The sequence below is a fragment of the Trachypithecus francoisi genome, unplaced genomic scaffold, assembly GCF_009764315.1.
Source record: "Trachypithecus francoisi isolate TF-2019V2 unplaced genomic scaffold, Tfra_2.0 Lachesis_group6, whole genome shotgun sequence".
Taxonomy (NCBI): Eukaryota; Metazoa; Chordata; class Mammalia; order Primates; family Cercopithecidae; genus Trachypithecus; species Trachypithecus francoisi.
The window spans coordinates 73,145,449-73,168,004 of NW_022681471.1; the positions used below are offsets into that span (position 1 = coordinate 73,145,449).

Sequence of the window (22,556 nt, forward strand, 5' to 3'; positions counted from 1 at the left end):
CTGTGGCATGCGGGCCAGGATGGCTTTGAATGGGGCCCAACACAAATTCATAAACTTTCTTAAAACATTATGAGAATTTTCTGTGACTTTTTTTTTTTTTAACTCATCAGCTATCGTTAGTGTTAGTGTATTTTATTTGTGGCCCAAGACAATTCTTCTTCTTCCAATGTGGCCCAGGGAAGCCAAAAGATTGGACACCCTGACCTAAGGTAATGGGGATGTGGGAGTGTGGTCTGAGGCATGGAGAGGATGTGGGATGTTCCAACAGGAAATTCAGATCATCTTCCTTCTGTTGCTGCCTCTGAAATGGGTGCCTTGGTCTTTCCCCTAGCTCATGTGTGGCGTCATTTGCAAAGAAGCACTTAACATGTAGGAAGTGCTCACGCGGATTTCAAGAACAGACAGGGAAAGCGCTTTATTTGCAAAGAATAAACCATTAATTTACACAAACTTACATCCCAGTTTATATACATTATATATAGTTTATATACACAGTATCTCACACTGGATGCTGACCCCCAAAAGCAGCATTGGGCCTGCTCTAGGCCATTCTCACAACAAAGCCCACCCCCTAATATCAGAGCTGGAGGAATATAGAAATGACACACCCCGAGCCCTCCCGGAGAGAGACCTGAAATGGATTAAAAGACAAAAATCAGCTTTATTCTTTGTGCTCACAGGGCCTAGAGGAGCCTCCAGGCAGGGATGGGTCCTGAGGCAGCATTACAGTAGCCTAAGGACTTGCTGGTACTGGGCCAGTCTCCTGCTTTCCAGTCCAGAAGCTAGAGCTAGGAGAATGCCTTGAGAGGAGGAAGAGTTCTGATGAAGGCTGCAGCTACTCCCTGCCTGGCCAGGCTCCTGAAAGGGCCAAGTACTTCCATCCTGGAGTTTGTGGGTGGAAGAAAGAAGATGGCCATGTGGGACAGGAACTGCTTTATCCCCTCAGTCTGCTGAGTCTAGAGGTTGGGGCTTGCTCACCACTTGGGGCAGGTCATCTTCCCTCTCTGGGCCTCAGTTTCTACATAAGTAACAGGGTGGAATGTAGGTTGGGCTAGATTCCCTCTAAGGGCCTTTTTAGCTCTAAGTTTCTCTGAATCTATTTGCGTCCACAGGAAGTTACATAAACATACACACTCATACGTGGATCAAAGTCTTTGTTTACCTCCAGGGTTCCTAGCTCTTTCCTGTTCAGCAAAAGAAATTTGGCTCAGGATGGACGAAGCGGGAAATAGGCAAATACTACTTCTCCAGGTAACCAGTAGCCGAGCAGCCTCCGCCAGCTGTCTTTTGTGCCAGCTTGGCTGTTGAAGCCCAAGTAGCTGGCAGAGACTCCTGCCATGCAATTCTCCTTCAAACCTCTGTCATCTGCTTGCCCACAAATGTCCTTGTCCCATTCTCCATGCTAGCATTGGTCCTCTGGCAAACTCACACCAGCATAATTCCAAACTGCACGTCTATTTCCACATTCTCTCATCAGTAAATTGCTTTGTCACTTTGCCAATGACTTAGCAGCAATAGGGCTCCCCAGCTACCTATTGCTTCCCTCATCCCTTGTCCCCTGGAGTTCCTTTGGAGGGTTCAGAATGAATCAAGGGTCCAGTGGAGATCTTATTTCCTTTATCATCCCCTCCATGTCCAGAGAATAGAATAGTATCAGGATGCCCTTTAGGGGCACAATTAGGAAGACTTTTCCTCCTCTCTCCTCACATCTTTCTGGCCTCAGAACCAGTCCTCTTTCAGGCCTTCCCTCCATCCCTGAGAGACCCTGGTAGTATCAAAGTCTCTAAGGTATGGTGGAAAGAGATAAGGAGTCACACTAGTAGTTGTGGGAAGCAAGCTGGTTCCTGCAAGCTGTCTGTAGGGTAATGGAAGGAGGACCTTGCCCACAGTAGGGGCTCCACACATGATGGTTGGCTGGTTCCTAGGATGGGTGAAAGAACATAAAGGCCACCAGCTCTGTGGGTCCCAGAGGCCTGCTGCTTCAATAAGGTGCCAGAAAGATTCTTCTGAACACAAGAGCTCTACGATTGATGACTGCTTCCCAAAGGAATGTCTGACTCTTTTTGCCACAGAGCCCCTGGCAGCCAAGAGGACAGGTATTACCGTCGAGGAATGAAAACAGGCATCTCTGGGTTTCTCCCTAGAGCCCTCAAGGATTTCAGTTCCAAATTACCACTTTTATTGGTTCTCTCTAGACCTCAAATTCCACACAGTGCTGTGGTATAATGGAACAACTTTGGAGTCAGACCTGGCTGAAGCTCCAGGTCTGCGGCTTAAACTGGTCAAAACACTCTGAGAGTGCTACCTCACTAACTCTCATCTAAACAATGATGTTTGTCATATTATCAGCCTTGCCTTCCTCAAAAGAGATAATAAAAGAGAAATTATTTTCCAAATATGAAGGAGAGGTTCTTGTTGGTTTCTGCTACAACTGCAGACTGTCCAAGGCACTTTATAGGAGTTAGGGACAGACACATGCCTGGAGTTCACCTCACCTTGGGTTGCAAGGCTGTCGTTAGCAACCAGACAATGGAGGCCTAGCCCATCACCTCTCACCCTGACCCTTGAAGGGCCAAGCAGTGTGGTTGCTTAGAAAGGGAAGGCACAGCTGAGAAATAAGTACCTGCTGTTCTCGGTGAATTTCAGCTGCCTGAAGGAACTTATTCCCCATCTCCTGAAAAGGAAACACATTTTAGGAACAAGAGGAGCAGACTGTACAAGGCTGGCCTTCCCAGGTTTGGGCTGGACCTAGCACTCAGAAGCCAGGCTGAGCCCAGGCACGTTGAAGTAAGGCCCTCGAGGGTCCTACCATATGATCTGGTGGGAAGCTTGGGGTTTAGGGGAAGGTGCATTTGGACCTGAACTAGGGGGCAGATCCCTGCTCAGTGCCTAGACACTGGCTTCTCCTGAGTCTGGCTTCACAGGAGCAGCATGAGCATCTGCGGTGACCATGCTCTGCTATGGCTTTTTGAAGCCAGAGTGAAGAAAGACTGGATCAGTATGGCATCAGCAGCTGGCCTTTCAGGTAAGGCCTGGCCTAATGTCCACTTGTGTTGCAGCAAACTTGAACAAAATCCCTCTGTCCTATCCTCACCCCTTGCCCTTTCTAGGCCAGGTAAAAATGTTCTGCCTTGCTAATGCCCAGGAGCAGCCTAGGGTTTGGGAATTTAGAAGGCTGTGGTGAGGGCCACCTGCTAAGAGTCACAAGTACTAGAAATTGAAGGGACTTCTGGAGGTCATCCAGTCCAACCCTTTGTCTCCAGACAGAATTGATTAGGAATGGATGAAAAACGTTTGTACTCTTTAATAAATGAAAAATTCTCTTTGTGCCCAGGTAAGCTAAAGAATATCCCAGACTCACATGAGCACAGGTCCCAGGTTAGGCACCTGTCTCAGACAGAGGTAGGCTCTGTGGAGAAAGAAGGCAGGAGTTCTAGTCAGGCTGTGAATGGGGGCAACTAGGTGACCCCAGGGAGTTTTCTGAGTGTGGAGCACAGCTGTAAATAAAATGAGAGACGTGTGACCCAAGTACGGATTCAGGGTCTTATGCGGGCAGGTTTGTGGCCACTCCCTGTGATTGTTCCAAGGCAGAGCAAACTTCCCCTTCCCAAAGCCCAGCAAGCTGCCACAATGTAGCTGTCAGCCGGAGTGGGAAGAGTACTCCGACCCTCCTGCAGGCCACAGTATAGAGCAGAAAGAACATTCCCACTGCCAAGGATGCTCTCTTGGCAGGTTTCTCTCATGGTCTCTGCCAAAAGCACCTGCCTTTTCCCTCTCTGGCCTTCTCAGGCTGCAATGCTACCTTCCCACTCCGCCCCCACCACCACCCTACCCAAGAGAGGAGCAGCAGCCCCTTGGGGTCAGATGTCCACCCCCAGAGTCTGGAGTGCACCTCTGCTTTCTCTGGCCTGCTGCCCTGGATCCTCATTTTAGTGCAACAAACAATAGTTCTGACAACAGGGACCTCGGGGTTGAAGAGTCATGCCATAAGCCAGTCAACACGGAACCAAGAAGGTTCTGCTTCATGTAAACCCTGGGGCTCCATCAACTGTCCTGTTAACTCAAGGTCATTCTGGAAAGTCAAGCAGGCCTTGTCACCCTGGAGTCACTGGGGAATAAATAGCACTGAGGCATTTCTCTCTGTGGCTGCAACACCAATATACCTCACTCCACAGCAGCACTTAGAGGTTCTGGGAGTCCTGGCTCCCAAACCCAGGGAAGGGGCACAGACAGAGGCAAAATGGGGGGAATCTAGGATGCAGGGGCTTCACCCAGCCTGATGGCCCCAAAGAAGGTGGTGTGCTTGCTCATGTTGATGGAGATGTCAGCGTGCACCATCTTGACGGCGATCTTCTGCCGGGCCTTGAGGAGGCAGACGCCTGCGGTATAGCAAGTGTTGTAGTTGGTCTTGCCCGTCTCGATGCTGCGTGTGCACTGCAGGAAGGGCTTCTCATCCACCACCACCTCATAGCTGGCAAAGTCAGTGAAGTTGATGTAGTACACCTGAGTGAGAGGCAACAAGAAGGGATTGGGGAAGAGAGGAAAGAGAGGGTAGGGGGCCCTCCCTGTGGTGAATTGACAGAATCTTCTCAGATGAGCTGCCAGTATACCCCATGGATGGGGCAGTGCCATGTGAAGGCATGCTAGCTGGCCAACAGGAAAGGCAGGGTGACAGGTTGATGCATTGCCCTTCCCCTAGTCCATGGGGCTCAGCTGGTTGAGCAAACCTTTCTTACAACAGCACACCTGTCGTAAACTCTGTAAGGCTAAGAAGCATGCCCTATTTGCAGCTTCACCGTTCCCCTGTACCCCCACCTGCCCCTGCCCCAGCTCTGACACGAAGCAGAGTGCTCTGCACATAGCAGGTGTGCACACAGTGCCGTAGACACAAACTGACTTCCACTCTTGAGCCCCACGGACTATTTGTGGAGAAACTTAGAAGTCACTGATTCCCCAGAGAGGTCATATACCAACTTGCGATTTCTTCAGCTCCTTAACAGAAGCTTATTCAGCCTGCACCACCCCTCCCTTGTGCCTGGACTCCCCTCACTGATTCACAGTACCCCTTGGGCCTCCCATTTGTGACTGAGGAAACAGGTCCAGAGAGATGGAGAGCTAGCTACCGCAAACAAGACAAAGAATGTGGAAAAGCCCAGGCCCCTAATTTTGTGGCCATAAGGAAGCACTAACTTATGCTCAGTGGTCTAATGTCATGGGGATTTTCCCAGCCTGCATGGGCCACTCTCAATTCTCTCCTAGGCTCAGAAAATTAATTTTTCCATCCTTCACTACCCTTATCCATCATACCTCACACCAAGTTGTGATCTGCCCTCCCCCACCACTGCCCCCACTGCCCCCACCACGTGGAGCTTGGCTCATAGGACATCAGGGTTATGCCCACGTGCCCCATGGGTGTTGGGACTCTCAGATATCACTGTAAATCATTTTATGAAAGGTCACTCCCTCCATCCGCTCTTCAGCTGGGAACAGCATATTTGGGTGCCACATATGGGTCAGGACCCAAGCTACACCAGGGTGCTCAGTGTGCCTAGCAAATGCTTGTTAGCCCACCTTTGCTGGCCGCTCTCATGTGACAGCCATGTGTTGGTTCCATAGTCCTTCTGCCCACCTGCATGCTTGCTGCCCACCCCACAAAAGTCCCAACCTCATGGCTCATTTTCCTCTATCTCCAAGGAGCCATCCCCGTGGAGGCAAACAATCAGGGAATGGAAGTAGATGGACACTGGCAGACTTGGGGAGCGGGCCCAGGGCAGGAAGAGGACAAAAGCAGAGGGAGAAAGGGCTGGGAGAATAACAGCAGGAAGGAGGCAAGAATAGAGGAATAGAAAGATAGGGAAACAAATGGGAGAAAGAGGAAGGAAAGACAGTCAGAAATCTTTGTGAGGTGGAAAGAAAGTCTGCAGGAGCACTATTCATTATAACGCCCGAGCCAGCAGTGTTGAGGGGAGGGGTTCTCAGTAACCCTGGAACTGACTTTCAAAGAATATACTGAGACCAAGTTCAAGTTTGGCAGTGGAGCCAAACAGCTCGGAGGGTAAACAGGGGCCTGAGGCCCTGCAGGAGGGAATCAGATGGCAGAATGTGGGAGGGGCCTTTTTCACAGTTTTCAATAATATTTGGCTAGGGAAAAACAAAACAAAACAAAACAAAACAAGCTGGCCTCCTCTCTCTTTCCTTCTTTCAACTCCCTCCCAGTGCGGTCCCCCCACCCCCTCACCCAAAGCAGGAAGTTAGCCATTGGATGGTCTTGGCTGGCTCCACAGTGCCCCTATGTGGTCTGCACCGGATCTGCATTCTGGATATAAGAAGAGTTAGGCCTAAGACCGTACTCACTTCTACCTGACTATAGATGAAGTAGGTGCCGTCCACCAGTACCTCCAGCTCCCCGCTGCGGGGATGTAGCTTAAACACCTTGGGGTTCATAGTGATGCGAGACCAGTCATTGAGCACTCCACCTGAAAGATCTCAGTATGAGAGAAGGGCACAGTCACTCAGTACATGTCAGAATAATCGAGGCAACAGAAAATAAATACCAAGGAGTTCACGACCCCCAACCCTATCCCAGTGCAACCAGGGTAGCCTAGAAGGCCAAACTTTAAGAAGAGCATTTGAAAGCAGAGAAGCTGTTCTGTTTGTAAAGCAGCTGCCAGGCCTGCTTCAGGGCTCCTGGGCTCCTGTCTGTCTTTATACTTCCTTTCTTGACCCTTGCATCTGGAATGGTCTTTAACTATTACCTTCTAGCTGGTATTTGCCGGAGGAGGATGAGAGTGGGCATGCTGCCCTATTTGCTTTGTTGTTATGGGGCCTGCACAGGCAAAATTCAGACACTGAGTGGCAGGCTAGGTCTTATTATTCAATTTTACTTTCCCAGTCAGAGCTCCTGAATTCCTCTTGTCTCATAGGTTCATGGGTTTTCTCTTTCTCCTTAAGAGATTCTTTTTTATGGTTCTTCCACACCCACAGCTTTCTGGAAAGCCTCCCTGGGAGGAAACCACTCAGCCCACTGTCTATCTGGAGAACCTTAGGGATTAGAGATGATTCAGACTCCACGGCAACTGGGGTTACTGACCACCAGTACCAGGGCCCCATAGGTGAGAGGGATCCTTATGAGAGTGAAAGATAGACTGGCAGGCTGCAACAGAGCCAGCTGGGAGGATAGGAGCCGAGGCACCCTTGGCAAAACATCTGTCTCAGCCCCACCCCAGGCAGGGGTGGAGGGGCAGTTGCATTCCTTTGGACAGTGGAAGCCAGCATGTGACGGTGGAGGAAAATCTTCTCTTTCCATCCTGCAGAAAGAGGAATGTTCCTTTCTACCATGAGAGGAGGACATCTAAGCCCAGGGAGCCTTTTCCCTTCTAAGTCATCCATCCTGCACCAAGAAATTATATTTTATAAGTCCATCTTTGGTCAGTTTCAGTAGGTCTGTCTCTCTGAGGGATGAGGAAACAGGCTTTCTGGAAAAGGTGACCATCTTTCCTTGAGGTGGTAAGTAGATGGGCTAGGAGTTAGGAGGAACTGCCCTGGCTCTGTCCCATCAGTGGACCACTCTGCATGACCTCCTTCAATCCCTGACCCCATCACTTCTTTTTCTTCTTTTTTTTTTTTTTTTTTGAGATGAACTGTCACTCACTCTGTCACCAAGGCTGGAGTGCAGTGGTGTGATCTTGGCTCACTGCGACCTCCACCTCCCGGGTTCAAGTGATTCTCCTGTCTCAGCCTCCCAAGCAGCTGGAATTACAGGTGCGTGCCACTATGCCCAGCTAATTTCTTAATTTTTTGTGGAGACGGAGTTTCACCACGTTGGCCAGGCTGGTCTCAAACTTTTGGCCTCAAGTGATCCGCTCCCCTCAGCCTCCCAAAGTGCTGGGATTACAGGCGTGAGCCACTGCACCCCACCCCCATCACTTCTTCTGGTAGTACTAAAGGTCAGCACAGACCACTTCTGAGGACTGGCCCAGAGGGGCTGGAAACAATCCTATTGTGTGGCAGTGGGAGCAAAATCAGTGGCTGCTGGCACAGAAGAAACACTATCTGTCTAGATACCCAAACAAATCTATTTTGGCCTGTCTCTGGCCTCCCTGGACAGGTGGCGATCATGGCCCACTCAGGGTCTTGTGGTCCCCAGCAGGACCAATTGGGTTTTGGTGCCATTCTGTTCCTATTTACATTTCTGAGGCTAGTAAGTCAGACATGGAGGTGGCAGTCAGGGAAGTAGCTAAATACAGTCATTAAGGAAACTCAGCACAGCCAGTTCAGGACTGACTGAGTTCTTAGAAACTGTCCCCAGGTAGCTGTTTTTTTTTTAACCTTCCTTTACCGTTTCTGTACTCAAAACCCCTCCCTTCCACTCCAAGCTCTGTAAGCATCTAGCATCTTGGCTAGCTTGCTGCTTCCCAAGGCTCCTGGGGGTTCACACATTTTAGGCTTTGTGCACTCTGGGGACTGGACATTATTCCAAAGTGCTGTTCTTTCATGAATGTTCATGTCTCTTTGGGGGAAGAAAATGAACCTTATCATTCAGTGGAGTGTACATACATATCACTGAAGTAGCATAGGGGAGAGGAAAGAGTCAGAAAGATGTAGTTTTGAATCCTGGCTCCTAAACTAACTTGACTAAGAAATACTGGGAAAGTTAATTAACCTCTCTGAACTTCACTGTCTGTCTTTGTAAAAAGGAGCTCATACCTACCTCATAGGGTGGTTGTGAGGATTGGACGAAATTAAAGACAAGGAAAGCATGCTGAAAACTCTAAAGTATCATACAATACGAGGCAGCATGATTTATTATGGTATTATCCAATCTCTCTGGGACTCTGTTTCCCCATGTGTTAAATGCGGGGATTACGATAAATCAGTGTTTCTTAAACCCATTAAACACATTCTCCCTTTTGATAGACACTAGCATCTTCAACTCCCTGGAGATTCTAACATGCCCCACCTTCCCTGAGAGAAGCAGCCTGTCTGCCCATCTGCGTAGATCTATCAGACAAGAAGAATTTAATTTTACATTGCTTTACTTTCTATAATTTGTATTGTGAAAATATTAATCTAACTACACATATCTCCATGGTGGCTCTGATATAAACTCCATCGCCTGAGAATGCCTGTGCTAGATGATGTCTCAAGTCCCTTTCAGCTCCGTAATCAGTGATTCTAAATGCAATTTGGGTGTAGCAACTGGTCTTGATGCCAGCAATTGCTCAGGACAGCCAGTAGAGGGCATGATGGAGCAAAGAATGACTTCGTATGCCAAGGGTACCTCAGGGCCCTGGGAGGAACTAGGCTGGGTGATTATTTGGAGGTTGGGGAGGAGGAAGGGGTGAAGCTCCTCTTTGGGAGAGAGCCTATTTTGATTCTTACCATTCTTGACTTGAATTGCTGACCCTTGGCCCTGTAGATGCACCACAGCTGGCTGGCAGGATGAGAAGGATGAGAGTAGTCACTATGAGTAATGGCTGCTTGCTCAGTCACCGGTCCCATGTTTCCATCCTGGTTTCTAGTCTTCTATTGTAATCCAATTCTGATCCCTCTCCCCTCTCTTGGGATGTTACTGACTACATTTCTACTAGAGGGTAATATGATTTTGTAGCTCTACCGCTTGCTAGCTATGTGACCTCAACCAAATGTAATGCCTCTGAGCCTCATTTCCCTAACTGTAAAATGGGGATTATAAGAATGTCTGGCCTCTCTCACAGGGATGTCTAAAGATCAAATGAGGTGATGGATATAAAATTGCCCTGCAAGCCGTCAAGCACTGTGCAGCTGTGTAGATTTAGCACTGTGGCCACACAGCTGTGGCGAGGGAGGCTGAGATGAGACAAGGCAAGGCAGCAGAACCTGCCAATAGAGACAGATTAGGAAGCTCAAAGACTGGGAGGAGCTCTTCAGGCCATTAAGGCAGACACCCAGGCTAGGCTGGGCCTGGAGCTGGTTGGCTGTTTTTCAAGGACATACTCTTCAACTCTTCAGGTCTGGATCCCAGGTGGTCTGAGAGCCGACAAGGTGTCTGGGGTGGCTGGGGAGTTGGAGGCTCAGGTGAATAGGTCTGACTGGCAGCTTATTTCAGCTGACTACTGGCCCTGGCTATGGTGACCCTGGGGTCTCCTGTGAAATGAGGAAAAATGATCCTGGCAAGACACCCTTTCCTTAGCTAAAAACATACCCTGGGGCAAAGCTTTTCTATTCATAGAGATGGGAGGGGGCTGTGAGTGAAAACCCTCAGAATCTCCAGGGTGTTCTCATGAAATAAAGCCTCAGGAAATCTAATAAGAAGCTAATTTAAAGGTGGCTCTAGCCTGTGGCTTTCCTTCCTACCCAAGAAGAGAGCAATCCCCAGCCAACCTGGTTTTCTCGAGTTCCAGCTTTATCAGCAGCACCTGCAAATAGGACAGGACAATCAGAGGGCATAATCTTTTGACTTCCTTTTCCCGTCACCTGAGCAGCTAGTGGTGGTGAGCCGTGCTCCCTGCAGCCAGCCCTGTCTGAGCTTTATTCTCCAGGGCTTAGAGATGGAGGAAGAGTCAGAGTGCACCTCTTCTGTTTCCTGCCCCGACCTTCATCTTCAGTGGGCCCAGCACCCAGCAGGGAAACTTCTGAGTATTGCCTCTGGCCAATATTAGCCCAAGGCAAGCCCCACCAGGCACCCATGGAGAACAATGAGAGGGCATTCCTGTCACTGTGTGACCCTGAGACAATGGCATTGGCTTCTCTAGCCTTTTGCTCCCTTTCTATCAATTTTCTTCATAGAGCCCACTGCTATTTGTAAATATCTTGTTTCTTTGTTCTCTTTTCCTCTAGGAGATAACCTCTATGAGAAAAAGGACCATGTATCAATATGTCTCTTTGTATACAGAAAGTGCTCAATATTTAAGGAATGATTGGATGAAAAAACATCCCTAACTCCATCTCTTGTGGCCATGGTAACACTGCTTAGCCCTGTGTGAAGTACAAGTTAAAGAATCTGAATTCTGCTGCAGAATTCTTGCCCCTGGAGAAATCAGCTGTAAGCGTCCCTTTCTTTAAAGCCCCAAGATACAGGGCGGGGGAGTGGGGAGCAGGAGGAAGAAATAACAACTGACATAAGCCCAGGCAGTCTGACTCTTGTCAATGCTAATTAGGCAGGTTTGGATCTGCATTCATACCTTTCAGATGCCCTTCAGGGCTTAAGGAGAAAGATGCAAAGGGATGAAATGACATTTGAATGGCAAGTGTGGTAGGGTAAGGATCTAGTGCAAGAAGCACTTGGTTCCTGGATGGGACAGCCTTGGTGCCTGGGTTTGCTTTATCCACAGACTGAGTGACTCTTAAGTTTCCAACTTCTTGACCATTAGTGACTACTTGCTATGGGAAAAGCACTTCAGACTTCATAAGATGAAACCATCCTGTCATTTTGTTCAGTCCTCAACTTTCCACTCCATAGCCTGTTTCTATGCAAACATCAGGATGTGGAGCTAGATGCAGGGAATCAGAGAAGATTAAATCTATTCCCCACTGGAACTCCAGTGAACCACCAGGGCCTCTGTCTCTGGCTCATATGAATTTTACTGGTCCATTACAGGGAGGCCAAGAGTCAGGGAGGGCTTGTGATAGAAGGGTTGAGATGGGGTAAGAACAGGTGGCCTGTCCTTGACAGGTTGGTAGATATAAGAAGCTAGAGCAGGTCAGGCCCTACTGGCTGTTCAATTCCTAGTTTTACACTGGTCTTGGAGAGCTGCATCCCTCATTGCACACCAACCCCATCTCCACCGTTTGAAACTGCTTTCAGGATCACCCAGTCTTGTTCTCCTAAGGTACTTGTAAGGCACCTGGTGGGGTGGAAAGACAGGGGAACTCACCAGAAGGTCCCTGGAGGCCAGGGGGTCCTTGAGGACCAGGAGGACCTGGAGGACCAGGTGGTCCCATAACCGTCGTTCCTGGAATTCCAGGAATCCCTGGAATTCCTGGGGGTCCTGGGGTCCTGGAGGTCCTGGGGGTCCTGGAGGGCCATTGGGTCCAGGAGAGGTCCTGCTTTCTTTCCTGAAAAATAGGGTTCAGTGTTACTTTTTTTTTTTTTTTTTGAGATGGAGTTCTGCTCTGTCACCCAGGCTGGAGTTCAGTGGCGCGATGTCAGCTCACTGCAACCTCCACCTCCCGGGTTCAAGTGATTCTCCTGCTTCAGCCTCCGGAGTAACTGGGATTACAGGCACGTGCCACCGTGTCCGGCTAATTTTTGTATTTTTAGTAGAGATGGGGTTTCACCATGTTGGCCAGGCTGGTCTCGAACTCCTGACTTTGGGTGATCTACCTGCCTTGGCCTCCCAAAGTGCTGGGATTACAGGCGCAAGCCACCGTGCCTGGCCTCAGTGTTGCATTTGTAGTTATTTCCTGGATGAGTGGACTGTCAGGAGTTCTACAGACTTCTGAGGACACAAAGTCAGCTCTCTGGGAGTCCCTGCTAAAGAGTTGGATACCTTTATCACACAGCTCTGTCTCCCTGTCTCTGTCTGTCTTGTGCTTTCTCTCCCTTCCCCCCACTCCCTTTTGTGAATACGCATTTACAAAGCTACGTTTGAGCATATAAGTGGCCCTCCAGGAGATCAGCCTGTGTCTGTGGGGAAACAGACACAGTAATGGGATAGTAGAAGTGCTACCTTAGTGAGTAGGGACCAAATGCTGAAGAGGTCAGGGAAGGTTTCAAAAAGGAGGTTACATTTCAGCTGAGTCCAAAGGATGAGAACTACCAAGTGATTAGACCTATGGGTCACTTTGTGGTTCTTTTTAGAATTGGGCTATTGTTGAAGAATGTAGAGCTTTTATGTTTGCTGCCCAGTTTGGTGGACTTGATGTCAATAACAAGAGGAAGCTGTACAGCCTGGCCTTAGGAACAGTATCAGCTCCAGGAAGGTTCCTCTAGGAGTCAGGATGTACAGGAAATGGGGGTTGGGTTGGGGGCAGTGCTAGTTGGGAATGAGAAATGGGAAGGAGTTTTGGAGATGGGGGAATGGAGAAGGAGGAAGAGGGGCACGGGAAGAGGGGGAGGGAGAGAGAGATATCGAGAAACAGGAAAGAAGCAGTGACAGAGGGTAGAGAGAGCTGAGGAAGAGGCAGCAGGTTTCACTTTCTTGGCTGACCTTTGTAAACTCTGTTTTAAAAGATCTCTGGGAAAGGAAATTCTGCAAACTCCATAGTAACATGTTCCAATGTTTATTGCCCCTCACTGCTCACTGTTAGGAAGTTCTCTGGTATATTAACTGACGTCCCTCTTGTGGCAGTTTAAGCTCTTATTCTATTTGCGTAGACAGAGAAGAATATACATATACATAATCCTTATATATGAAAAGAAATTAAGTCACCCACCAACCCCTATTTCTATAGGCTAAATAATCCAGCTTCCCAAAGTCTTTCCTCAGAACTCCTATTCTCAAATGTATTACTAATCATGCTCACCAACTCTTCCCCCATTTCCTCCTTGCTATCCTTCTAGAACAATCTCGACCCTCCTATTTCATATTCCAGTCCTTTCAACATTCCCACCAGGATGTAGTTATCTTAAATGAGTCATAACTGTGGTCTTGAACCAAAACCTCCAGCTCCTCCTGTTGACTTCCTCTGCTCTGCGCTGCTACACTCAAAGACTACAGGTGGGCATAGGTCTTCTTCCTTCCTTCACCACCTTCTCACAATTTTATGGAAAGTTTCAGGAATGGAAGCCTGTTTCCAGACTTCATCACAATGTCTTCACCTGAGGTAGTTTCTTAGTTTTAAATACAACCTTTCTAGTCTCACTAAAGACCTTCTTACTGACTCTGACTTCCTGCTCCCCAGACCCTTAGGCAGGAAAATCCTGTCCTGATTTATCAGGTCCTCCTTAAGAAGAATGCCTCATGGCCAAGAAACCAAATCCTCATGGCAATGCCGCTCAAGAGGCCAGTTGTCTATGTCTAACCACATCTGCATTTGGAATAAAACCATGGGGTCATCATGGGGCCTCTTCCTCAGAGAGGAAGGAAAGGAAGGTCCAGAGAACATCTCTCCCAGAAGAGTCCCTGTAGCCTTAAAGACCTAGAGGCATGAGCTTTAGAGGTTTCACTGCACTTAGCAGCAAAAGATTGGATCTGCCCCGTTTCTAGATCTAGCCAATTTCAAGATGCTGAACAGGAAAACCATCTCCCTTCAGATTTGGGCACCTTCCAAATCAGGCTTATTCAGAGCCCAAGTTTCAATTCCAGCTAGTGTAGTGGAAAGAACACAGAATCTGTACTCAGGAGATAAGGATGTAAGCCCTAGCTCTGCCACAGACACACTTTGGGCAAATCCCTTCCTCTCCTTGAGCCTCAGTTTCTACATCTGTGAAACAAGGAGCTTGGCCTGAATGATTTCTCTGTTTCCTCATGAGACTGACTGAGCTTCCACAAGGAGGGGTGACTTACCACTTGCAGTCAGGAAGCTTTCTTAGCCTGGTTGTAAGGTTTGCTTCTCCCTCCTTATTTTCTAGGTGGCATAGACACAGAGGTTGGTGCATATTAGGCTGTCCTGTGTCCCAAGATTTCCAAGCCTAACAGTGATTTTCAAGCTACAGGGTGTTCTGTGGGTAGCACAAACTTCAGCTTCAAGAATGTGAGTCTCCTGTAATTGCTAATGTAATTTTGGAAGACTTACAGCCAGAAACTCCTCCAGTCCAAGAGACTAATGGTTGCAGTGAAAACAGAATGTTCACTTATGAAAATGTTAGAAGGCATTTGAGAAAAAACTCCTGCTTTGTTCCAGTTCTGCAGCTGGTCCTCTGTTCCTCTGCAACAAGGGTTAGGCAAGTATGCTTCTCACACTTGCATACTTACACAAAGTTGGGCTCAGAGAAGAGAATGTACAAAATGACCCCTGGAGCAAGAGGATAACTTCAGAGGATTGACTCCTTCTCTGGATTTCCTTACTTTAACAGAGCACCTCATGATATAAAAGCCCAGAGACGTCTGTACTTAGAAACATACCCTACGTAGTGTTAGATGAAAGAATATACACATTCCTTTCAAAGCTAAACTTCATCAAAGGAGTAGTTCTTTTTTTTTTTTGAGACGGAGTCTGGCTCTGTCTCCCAGGCTGGAGTGCAGTGGCCGGATCTCAGCTCACTGCAAGCTCCGCCTCCCGGGTTTACACCATTCTCCTGCCTCAGCCTCCGGAGTAGCTGGGACTACAGGCGCCCGCCACCTCGCCCGGCTAGTTTTTTGTATTTTTAGTAGAGACGGGGTTTCACCGTGTTAGCCAGGATGGTCTCGATCTCCTGACCTCGTGATCCGCCCGTCTCGGCCTCCCAAAGTGCTGGGATTACAGGCTTGAGCCACCGCGCCCGGCCAAGGAGTATTTCTTTAACCTTTTAGCTAAGCCCCAAATGAAAGAACAACCAAAAGTGAGTGAATGAGTGAGTGAGAGAGAGAAAGTTGTGGAAGGAGGAAAATTCCATTAAAGGGTGAAAATTAAGTGAACAATTCAATTTATCTCTTCAAGCATGTGCCTATTCACCATATCCAAGGAAATCCATATTAAATGGCTTCTAAATAACTTTCAGCCAAAGTAAATGTTTAAGGCCTATGTGCACTCTCTTCTCAATAATGTCCAAGGTAGCAGTGCCAGGCAATGATCTGAGTTGTAATTTCTGTTTTAAAGGGATGTGACAAGATTTAAGAACTACATGTTTGAAAATCAAATCTACTTTCTTAAAAGACAGAACATCTTGGTGGTAAATGCCCAGGCGCCACAGGGAAAGGTTTCCTCACTGACTCCAGCTCCCTGGCTGTTTTCCAACCTTGCTCAGTTCAGGCACTCAGGAGGTCAGGTCATTCCTCAGCTTTTTTTTTTTTTTTTTTTTTTTTTGTTGAGACGGAGTCTCGCTCTGTCGCCAGGCTGGAGTGCAGTGGCGCGATCTCAGCTCACTGCAAGCTCCGCCTCCCGGGTTTACGCCATTCTCCTGCCTCAGCCTCCGGAGTAGCTGGGACTACAGGCGCCCGCCACCTCGCCCGGCTAGTTTTTTTTTTTTAGTAGACACGGGGTTTCACCGTGTTAGCCAGGATGGTCTCGATCTCCTGACCTCGTGATCCGCCCGTCTCGGCCTCCCAAAGTGCTGGGATTACAGGCTTGAGCCACCGCGCCCGGCCACTGACTCCTCAGCTTCTTTACAACAGGCACACAACTTTTCCATGTGGACTATGATACCTCAAGGCACCAGAGTACCCTAGTGTTCGAAGAAGTGGCAGACTGCAGCTGAAGCCAGTCTTTTGGTCTAGTCTGGGGTTGGCAATCTATTCTATAAAGCTCCATAAATCTTATCACACAGCATCATTTCACTTAAAGCATTTTAATGAAAAATCATTAGTTTTACTCTGTCTTCCTCCCAGGTCAGAACCCAGAAACAAACAGGTGCTTTAGCTAGTTTCATAATTGGTTTTTTCAGTCCTAAGTAGTAGACCATATTGCCTGGCCCTGTCTTTGGAGAATGTTCTGTCTTTGGATTGATTCTCATCTTTTAGTAAGTGAGCACTTGTACGTGCCCTAGGGCTAGTTTCATTGCAAGTACACTGGGGACTTACTGACCCAACAATGGCACAATGGAAGCTGCTTTGAAAAGACTAAACGGTCAGGGTACTACCCCAGAATAGCGTTTTCATTACAGAGAAAATGATATTGAACCCTCAAAGCAAGAAATACCTTCCCTGACTCTTTGGGAAATCAAATCAGGAAGCTTTAAGTCCAAGAAACAGGGTGCTGACATCTTTTGATAGGTAGTGTATCTAGTTCCTATATGGTGACTCAGGATTTCATTCATACTCAATCACTGATTTGATAAAGGAGGAAAAAAAAGGATAAAAGTGAGTGCCTGTAATCCCAGCTACTCAGGAGGCTGAGGCAGGAGAATTGCTTGAACCCCAAAGGCGGAGGTTTCAGTGAGCTAAGATTGCGTCATTGCACTCCAGCCTGGGCAACAAGAGTGAAACTCCGTCTCAAAAAAAGAAAAAAAAAAGAAGAGCAGGGAGAAGAGTAAGGAAGAATGAAAGAAAGAAGTGAATCATCACTAAAGAACGATTTCTTGTTCTTCAGAAACTACAATACTCAAGAAGGTAACATATTGAATAAAATAACGGACAGATAATGCTGAAAGAATGTAATACAAAAATCGTACTCTTGATTTTTTTTTCTTCTAATTTTAGAAAAGATATGACAAGACAGCAATTTTATAAAGTAAGGAACTTACCCTTTTTCTTGTTTTTAACTGGACCTATATGAAAAAGAAAATAGATAATTAAGTCATTAGAAATGAATGGAAATGTTTATTTTCTAAGATAGTCACTAGGAGGGATCCCCAAGACACTGCAAATTTGAGGGAGTCTCACAGTCAAGGGTCAGGGTTTTGGCAAGGATCCAACTATCAAACCTCCCCATTCTGTCTTCCGGCTCTTGAGGCCACAAAACTTTCAAGTAAGATTTTTCCCTAGGGAGAAAAATCTTTCTACCTCAGTCTTTGGGGTGAGGGAATGGGTACTTCTCCATAGAGATGAAATGCCCAGAAACGCACAACTCAACAACCTTAGGATGGCATTCCATTACTTCTGCAAGTCCTGAGGTTGAAGAGTCATGCATTCAGGTGAGAATCTGATATGAAGTCTCATGTGTTGAACTTGGAAGGAGCAAAGGGTCATTTTCATGGAAAGAGCAGAGCAGCAGTGTTTAATTAACTTTTTAGTCACTTCCTTATCATGATTTAATTTGTTACTTATTAAAAGTTTGACCATAATACACTCGTGAGGGCCACATGCATTTCCATTGTAATTTATCATAAGTTAACGGACACTTTAACAGAAATGTCGGCCGGGCGCAGTGGCTTATGCCTGTAATCCCAGCACGCTGGGAGGCCGAGGCGGATGGATCACGAAGTCAGGAGATAAAGACCATCCTGGCTAACACAGTGAAACCTCATCTCTACTAAAAACACAAAAAGTTAGCCGGGCGCCTGTAGTCTCAGTCACACGGGAGGCTGAGCCAGGAAAATGGCGTGAACCTGGGAGGTGGAGCTTGCAGTGAACCAAGATCACACCACTGCACTCCAGCCTGGATGACAGAGCGAGACTCCATCTCAAAATAAAATAAAATAAAATAAAATAAAATAAAATAAGAAATGTCAGCCATTTCATTGGCAGTGAAATCACAAGCATTTTCTTGGGAATTACTTCTAAGGAAAATAATTCTAATCAATTAAAGGCACTTAGAAAATCCAAGGTGGGCCGGGCGCGGTGGCTCAAGCCTGTAATCCCAGCACTTTGGGAGGCTGAGACGGGCGGATCACAAGGTCAGGAGATGGAGACCATCCTGGCTAACACGGTGAAACCCCGTCTCTACTAAAAGATACAAAAAACTAGCCGGGCGAGGTGGCGGGCGCCTGTAGTCCCAGCTACTCCGGAGGCTGAGGCAGGAGAATGGCGTAAACCCAGAAGGCGGAGCTTGCAGTTAGCTGAGATCCGGCCACTGCACTCCAGCCTGGGCGACAGAGCCAGACTCCGTCTCAAAAAAAAAAAAAAGAAAAGAAAATCCAAGGTGTTTCTAATATAGTTAGGTGACCACAACTCACCAAACAGTTTAGCTCGCTCCCAGACAGTCACTTTTTTTTCCCTTCTAGGAAATCAGTTCTCTTCATTCTACATTTGGATTTGACTTTCTTTAAATACAGGTATTTAAAATCTGTTCCAAACTGCCATGAAGACACAATTATACATTAAACCACTGTCAGTGCCCTCAAGAGCTTACAAAAGGAAAACCAAGCATTTCAATATTATAGTTTATAAAACATATTTCCATTTATCATCTCATTTGATATTTGCAACAAACCTGGAATGATCTCTAACTGTAAGAGCAGGCCCTTTTAGAGATCAGTAAAGTCTCTAACCTGGAGGGCTGCCAGAGTGGCCATCAGAGCTTTCACAGGTCTCTTGAAAAACCAACGTCTGTGTAGACTTTTCTGGCAAAGTATTTTCATGTGCAACAGTGGCTATTGTTATGTCCAGGGGATGTTTTAGATTGGAACAACTGCTGTACTTAAGGTCATGAATCTCAATTCTCTTTTCCTTCTCTCTTCTCCTTTCCTCTCCTCCTAGTTCTTTGTCTTCTTTCTTTGTTACCCATCCTTTATGAATTTTTTTTTAACAGCATTGTGAGTTCTTGAGAATGTGCTTAGAAGTTCTGAGAGGAAACCACAACTACATAGACATTCATGATAAGAGGCAGCGACTCAACCCGAGAAATGCCTTTTTCTTGAACAAGAAAGCTGTTTGGGGAAAGATTTACACAGAAAGGGCTCAGCTCTATCAGCCAGCCAGCCACCACAGCCTAGGAGAGTAGTAGAAAGACAGCCATTATAGCCACCCTGCCCTCTTGGCAAAGGTGTGCTAGCCTGGACCAAGTTTTTGACCATTTCAGCTGGTTAAGGGTAAGCACTGTTATATCAGACTTCAAAAGCAGGCTTTGAGGAAATCACGCCATCACCAGCCAACCAGTCCTTACTGAGCATGTGTATGGAAGGCAGTAATAATGAAACACAACTCACAACTCTATCTTCAGAACTGACAGTTGAATAGGGAAATACAAAAGATGACGGGTGGCTTCAGGAATTATACTGGCCATTTAAGGGGAACAAATAGCTTCCTGGAGAAGGTCTGACCTAAATCCACAAGTGAAAAGAGAGAAATGGAAATTTAAAAGTCTTTTTAAGCTTCAATTATTTTTATACAAGATATACCTACTCCTTACACATACGTAAATGCATGCATACATACATATATACATAAAAAAGAGTAGCAAAAGGAAAAAGAGCTTATTAAAGTACCCCTAAATAACCTCTACTAACATTTCATGCACATCTAGAAATCTTCTATGTGTATAAATAGGTATTTTTACAAAATCGGATCAGATGAAAAGTGTCATTTGATAACCTTTTTTATGTCAATAACTACATTTTTACATTGTAATTTTTATATGGATGCATCAGCGTTTAATCATCTTTGATAGATATTTAGACTGGGTCCAGTTTTTCACTATTATAAACAATGATGTAGTTAATGTTTTTACATATGTAAATTTTTATACACTTGTCCAAAGGTTTTTTAGGATGTGTCATTAGAAATGACACTGTTGGGTCAAAGGGTGTGAAAAGCTTTCCTTACATGTAATTAAACCTAATAATCTTTTCCTATATGGTTACTGTCTTCAGTGTCATGCTTACTTAGGCCTTCCCTAATGTGACATTATAGGTAACTCTTTATATATTTTCTAGTTCTTTTATGGTTTCATTTTATTTTTAAATCTACAATTAATCTGGTATAGATTTTGGCAAACAGTGTAAGACAAAGAGTTAACTAAAATTTTTATATTTTTTCCCTAAAATGCCCATGACATGAAGAGTACCAAGAGAAACAGGGCTCAAAGTCATTTCTTAAACTTTTATTTTAGTTTAGGGGTACATGTGCAGGTTGGTCCTATAGATAAATTGTGTGTCACAGGGGTTTGGTGTATATATTATTTCATCACCCAGGTAATAAACATAGTACCCAATAAGTAGTTTTTTGATCTTCACCCTCCTCCGACTCTCCACTTGCAAGTAGGCCTGGTGTCTATTGTTCCCCTCTTTGTGTCCATATGTATTCAATGTGTAGCTCCCACTTACAAGTGAGAAGATGCAGCATTTGGTTTTCTGACCCTGCTTGTGATTATAGCCTCCAGCTCCATTCATGTTGCTGCAAAGAACATGATCTCATTCTTTTTTATGGCTGCATAGTATTCCATGACATTTATGTACATTTTCTTTATCCAGTCAACTGTTGATGGTCATTTAGGTTGATTCCACATCTTTGCTATTGTGAATAGTGCTGCCATGAACACACATGTGCATATGTCTTTATGGTAGAACAAGTTATATTATTTTGTGTATATACCCAATAATGAGAGCGCTGGGTTGCATGGTAATTCTGCTTTAAGTTCTTTGAGGAATCACCACACTGCTTTCCGTAATGGCTGGACTAATTTACACTCCCACCAGAAGTATATAAGTGTTCCTTTTTCTCCACAACCTCACCAGCATCTCTTGTTTTTGATTTCTTAGTAATAGCCATTCTGACTGGTGTGAGATGGTATCTCATTTAGTTTGGATTTATATTTCTCTAATGATCAGTGATGCTGAGCATTTTTCATATGCTTATTGCTCATGTATATGTCTTCTTTTGAAAAGTGTCTGTTTATGTCCTTTGCCCATTCTTTCATGGGGTTGCTTGTTTTTTGCTTGTATATTTAAGTTTTGTTGGGAGCAAGCCCCCCAAAATCTAGCCATAAACTGGTCCCAAGACTGGCCATAAACAAAATCTCTGCAGCACTGTAACATGTTCATAATGGCCCTAACGCCTGCACTGGAAGGTTGTGGGTTTATGGGAATGAGGGCAAGGAACACCTGGCCCACCCAGGGTGGAAAACCGCTTAAAGGCATTCTTAAGCCACAAACAATAGCATGAGCGATCTGTGCCTTAAGGACATGCTCCTGCTGAGTTAACTAGCCCAACCTATTCCTTTATTTTGGCCCATCCCTTTGTTTCCCATAAGGGATACTTTTAGTTAATTTAGTATCTATAGAAACAATGCTGCATAGTATTCCATGGTGTATATGTGCCACATTTTCTTAATCCAGTCTGTCACTGATGGACATTTGGGTTGATTCCAAGTCTTTGCTATTGTGAATAGTGCCGCAATAAACATACGTGTGCATGTGTCTTTATAGCAGCATGATTTATGATCCTTTGCACATGTACCCTAGAACTTAAAGTATAATAATAATAATAAAAAAAAACTGGGAAAAAAAAAGAAACAATGCTAATGACTGGTTTGCTGTTAATAAATACGTGGGTAAATCTCTGTTCAGGGCTCTCAGCTCTGAAGGCTATGAGACCCCTGATCTCCCACTTCACACCTCTATATTTCTGTGTGTGTGTGTCCTTAATTCCTCTAGTGCCACTGGGTTAGGGTCTCCCTAATCGAGGTGATCTGGGCAAGTGGTGTCCATTCATGGGGGCTCGAATCCAGGTTGAAGGGTCGCCAGAGCGACAGTTGGAATGGAAAACTGGCTGGAGGACACCTGAGTACTCTTAAAGCAATCCCTGTAGTGAGTAAGAAGGGGAGCTCAGAAGTGTCAGGGTAACAATGGGACAGGTGTGGGGTCTGGTTCGTTTTACCTTGGAACTTTTTCACACTGATGATGAGAAGGAAGGAGGGTATAGCAAAGTAACAGAAGAGGTTACAGAGCATGTTTATTTACTAGCTAAAGCTAAAGCGGCAAAGGAGGGAGAGGTTCATCCCTACCCTTCTGCACTCTCTCATTATTATTTTGAAGAAAAAAGACCCTCCAGATCTTTCTATTCTGGAGGACACTGGGCAAAAAGTAGTTGCCCCAGTGACTGTTCGAGCAGCGCCTCGAGCGACCGCTCTTAGTTATATTCAGGCAGGAATTTAGCAAGGTAGACAAGAGGGAGATGTAG

The 22,556-nt window shown here is 46.1% G+C and overlaps 1 protein-coding gene across 1 annotated transcript in view; it reads right to left on the reverse strand.

The window, feature by feature from the left end:
• Positions 1-389: 389 nt before the first annotated feature.
• Positions 390-22,556, reverse strand: part of EDA (ectodysplasin A) — a 455,546-nt gene continuing 433,379 nt past the window's right edge. The window contains 8 exon segments of the mRNA XM_033201286.1: positions 390-4,503; positions 6,355-6,485; positions 9,382-9,433; positions 10,363-10,397; positions 11,856-11,972; positions 11,975-12,017; positions 12,020-12,036; positions 17,243-17,266. Coding sequence (XP_033057177.1) covers positions 4,252-4,503; positions 6,355-6,485; positions 9,382-9,433; positions 10,363-10,397; positions 11,856-11,972; positions 11,975-12,017; positions 12,020-12,036; positions 17,243-17,266 — 671 coding nt within the window. The 3' untranslated portion in view covers positions 390-4,251.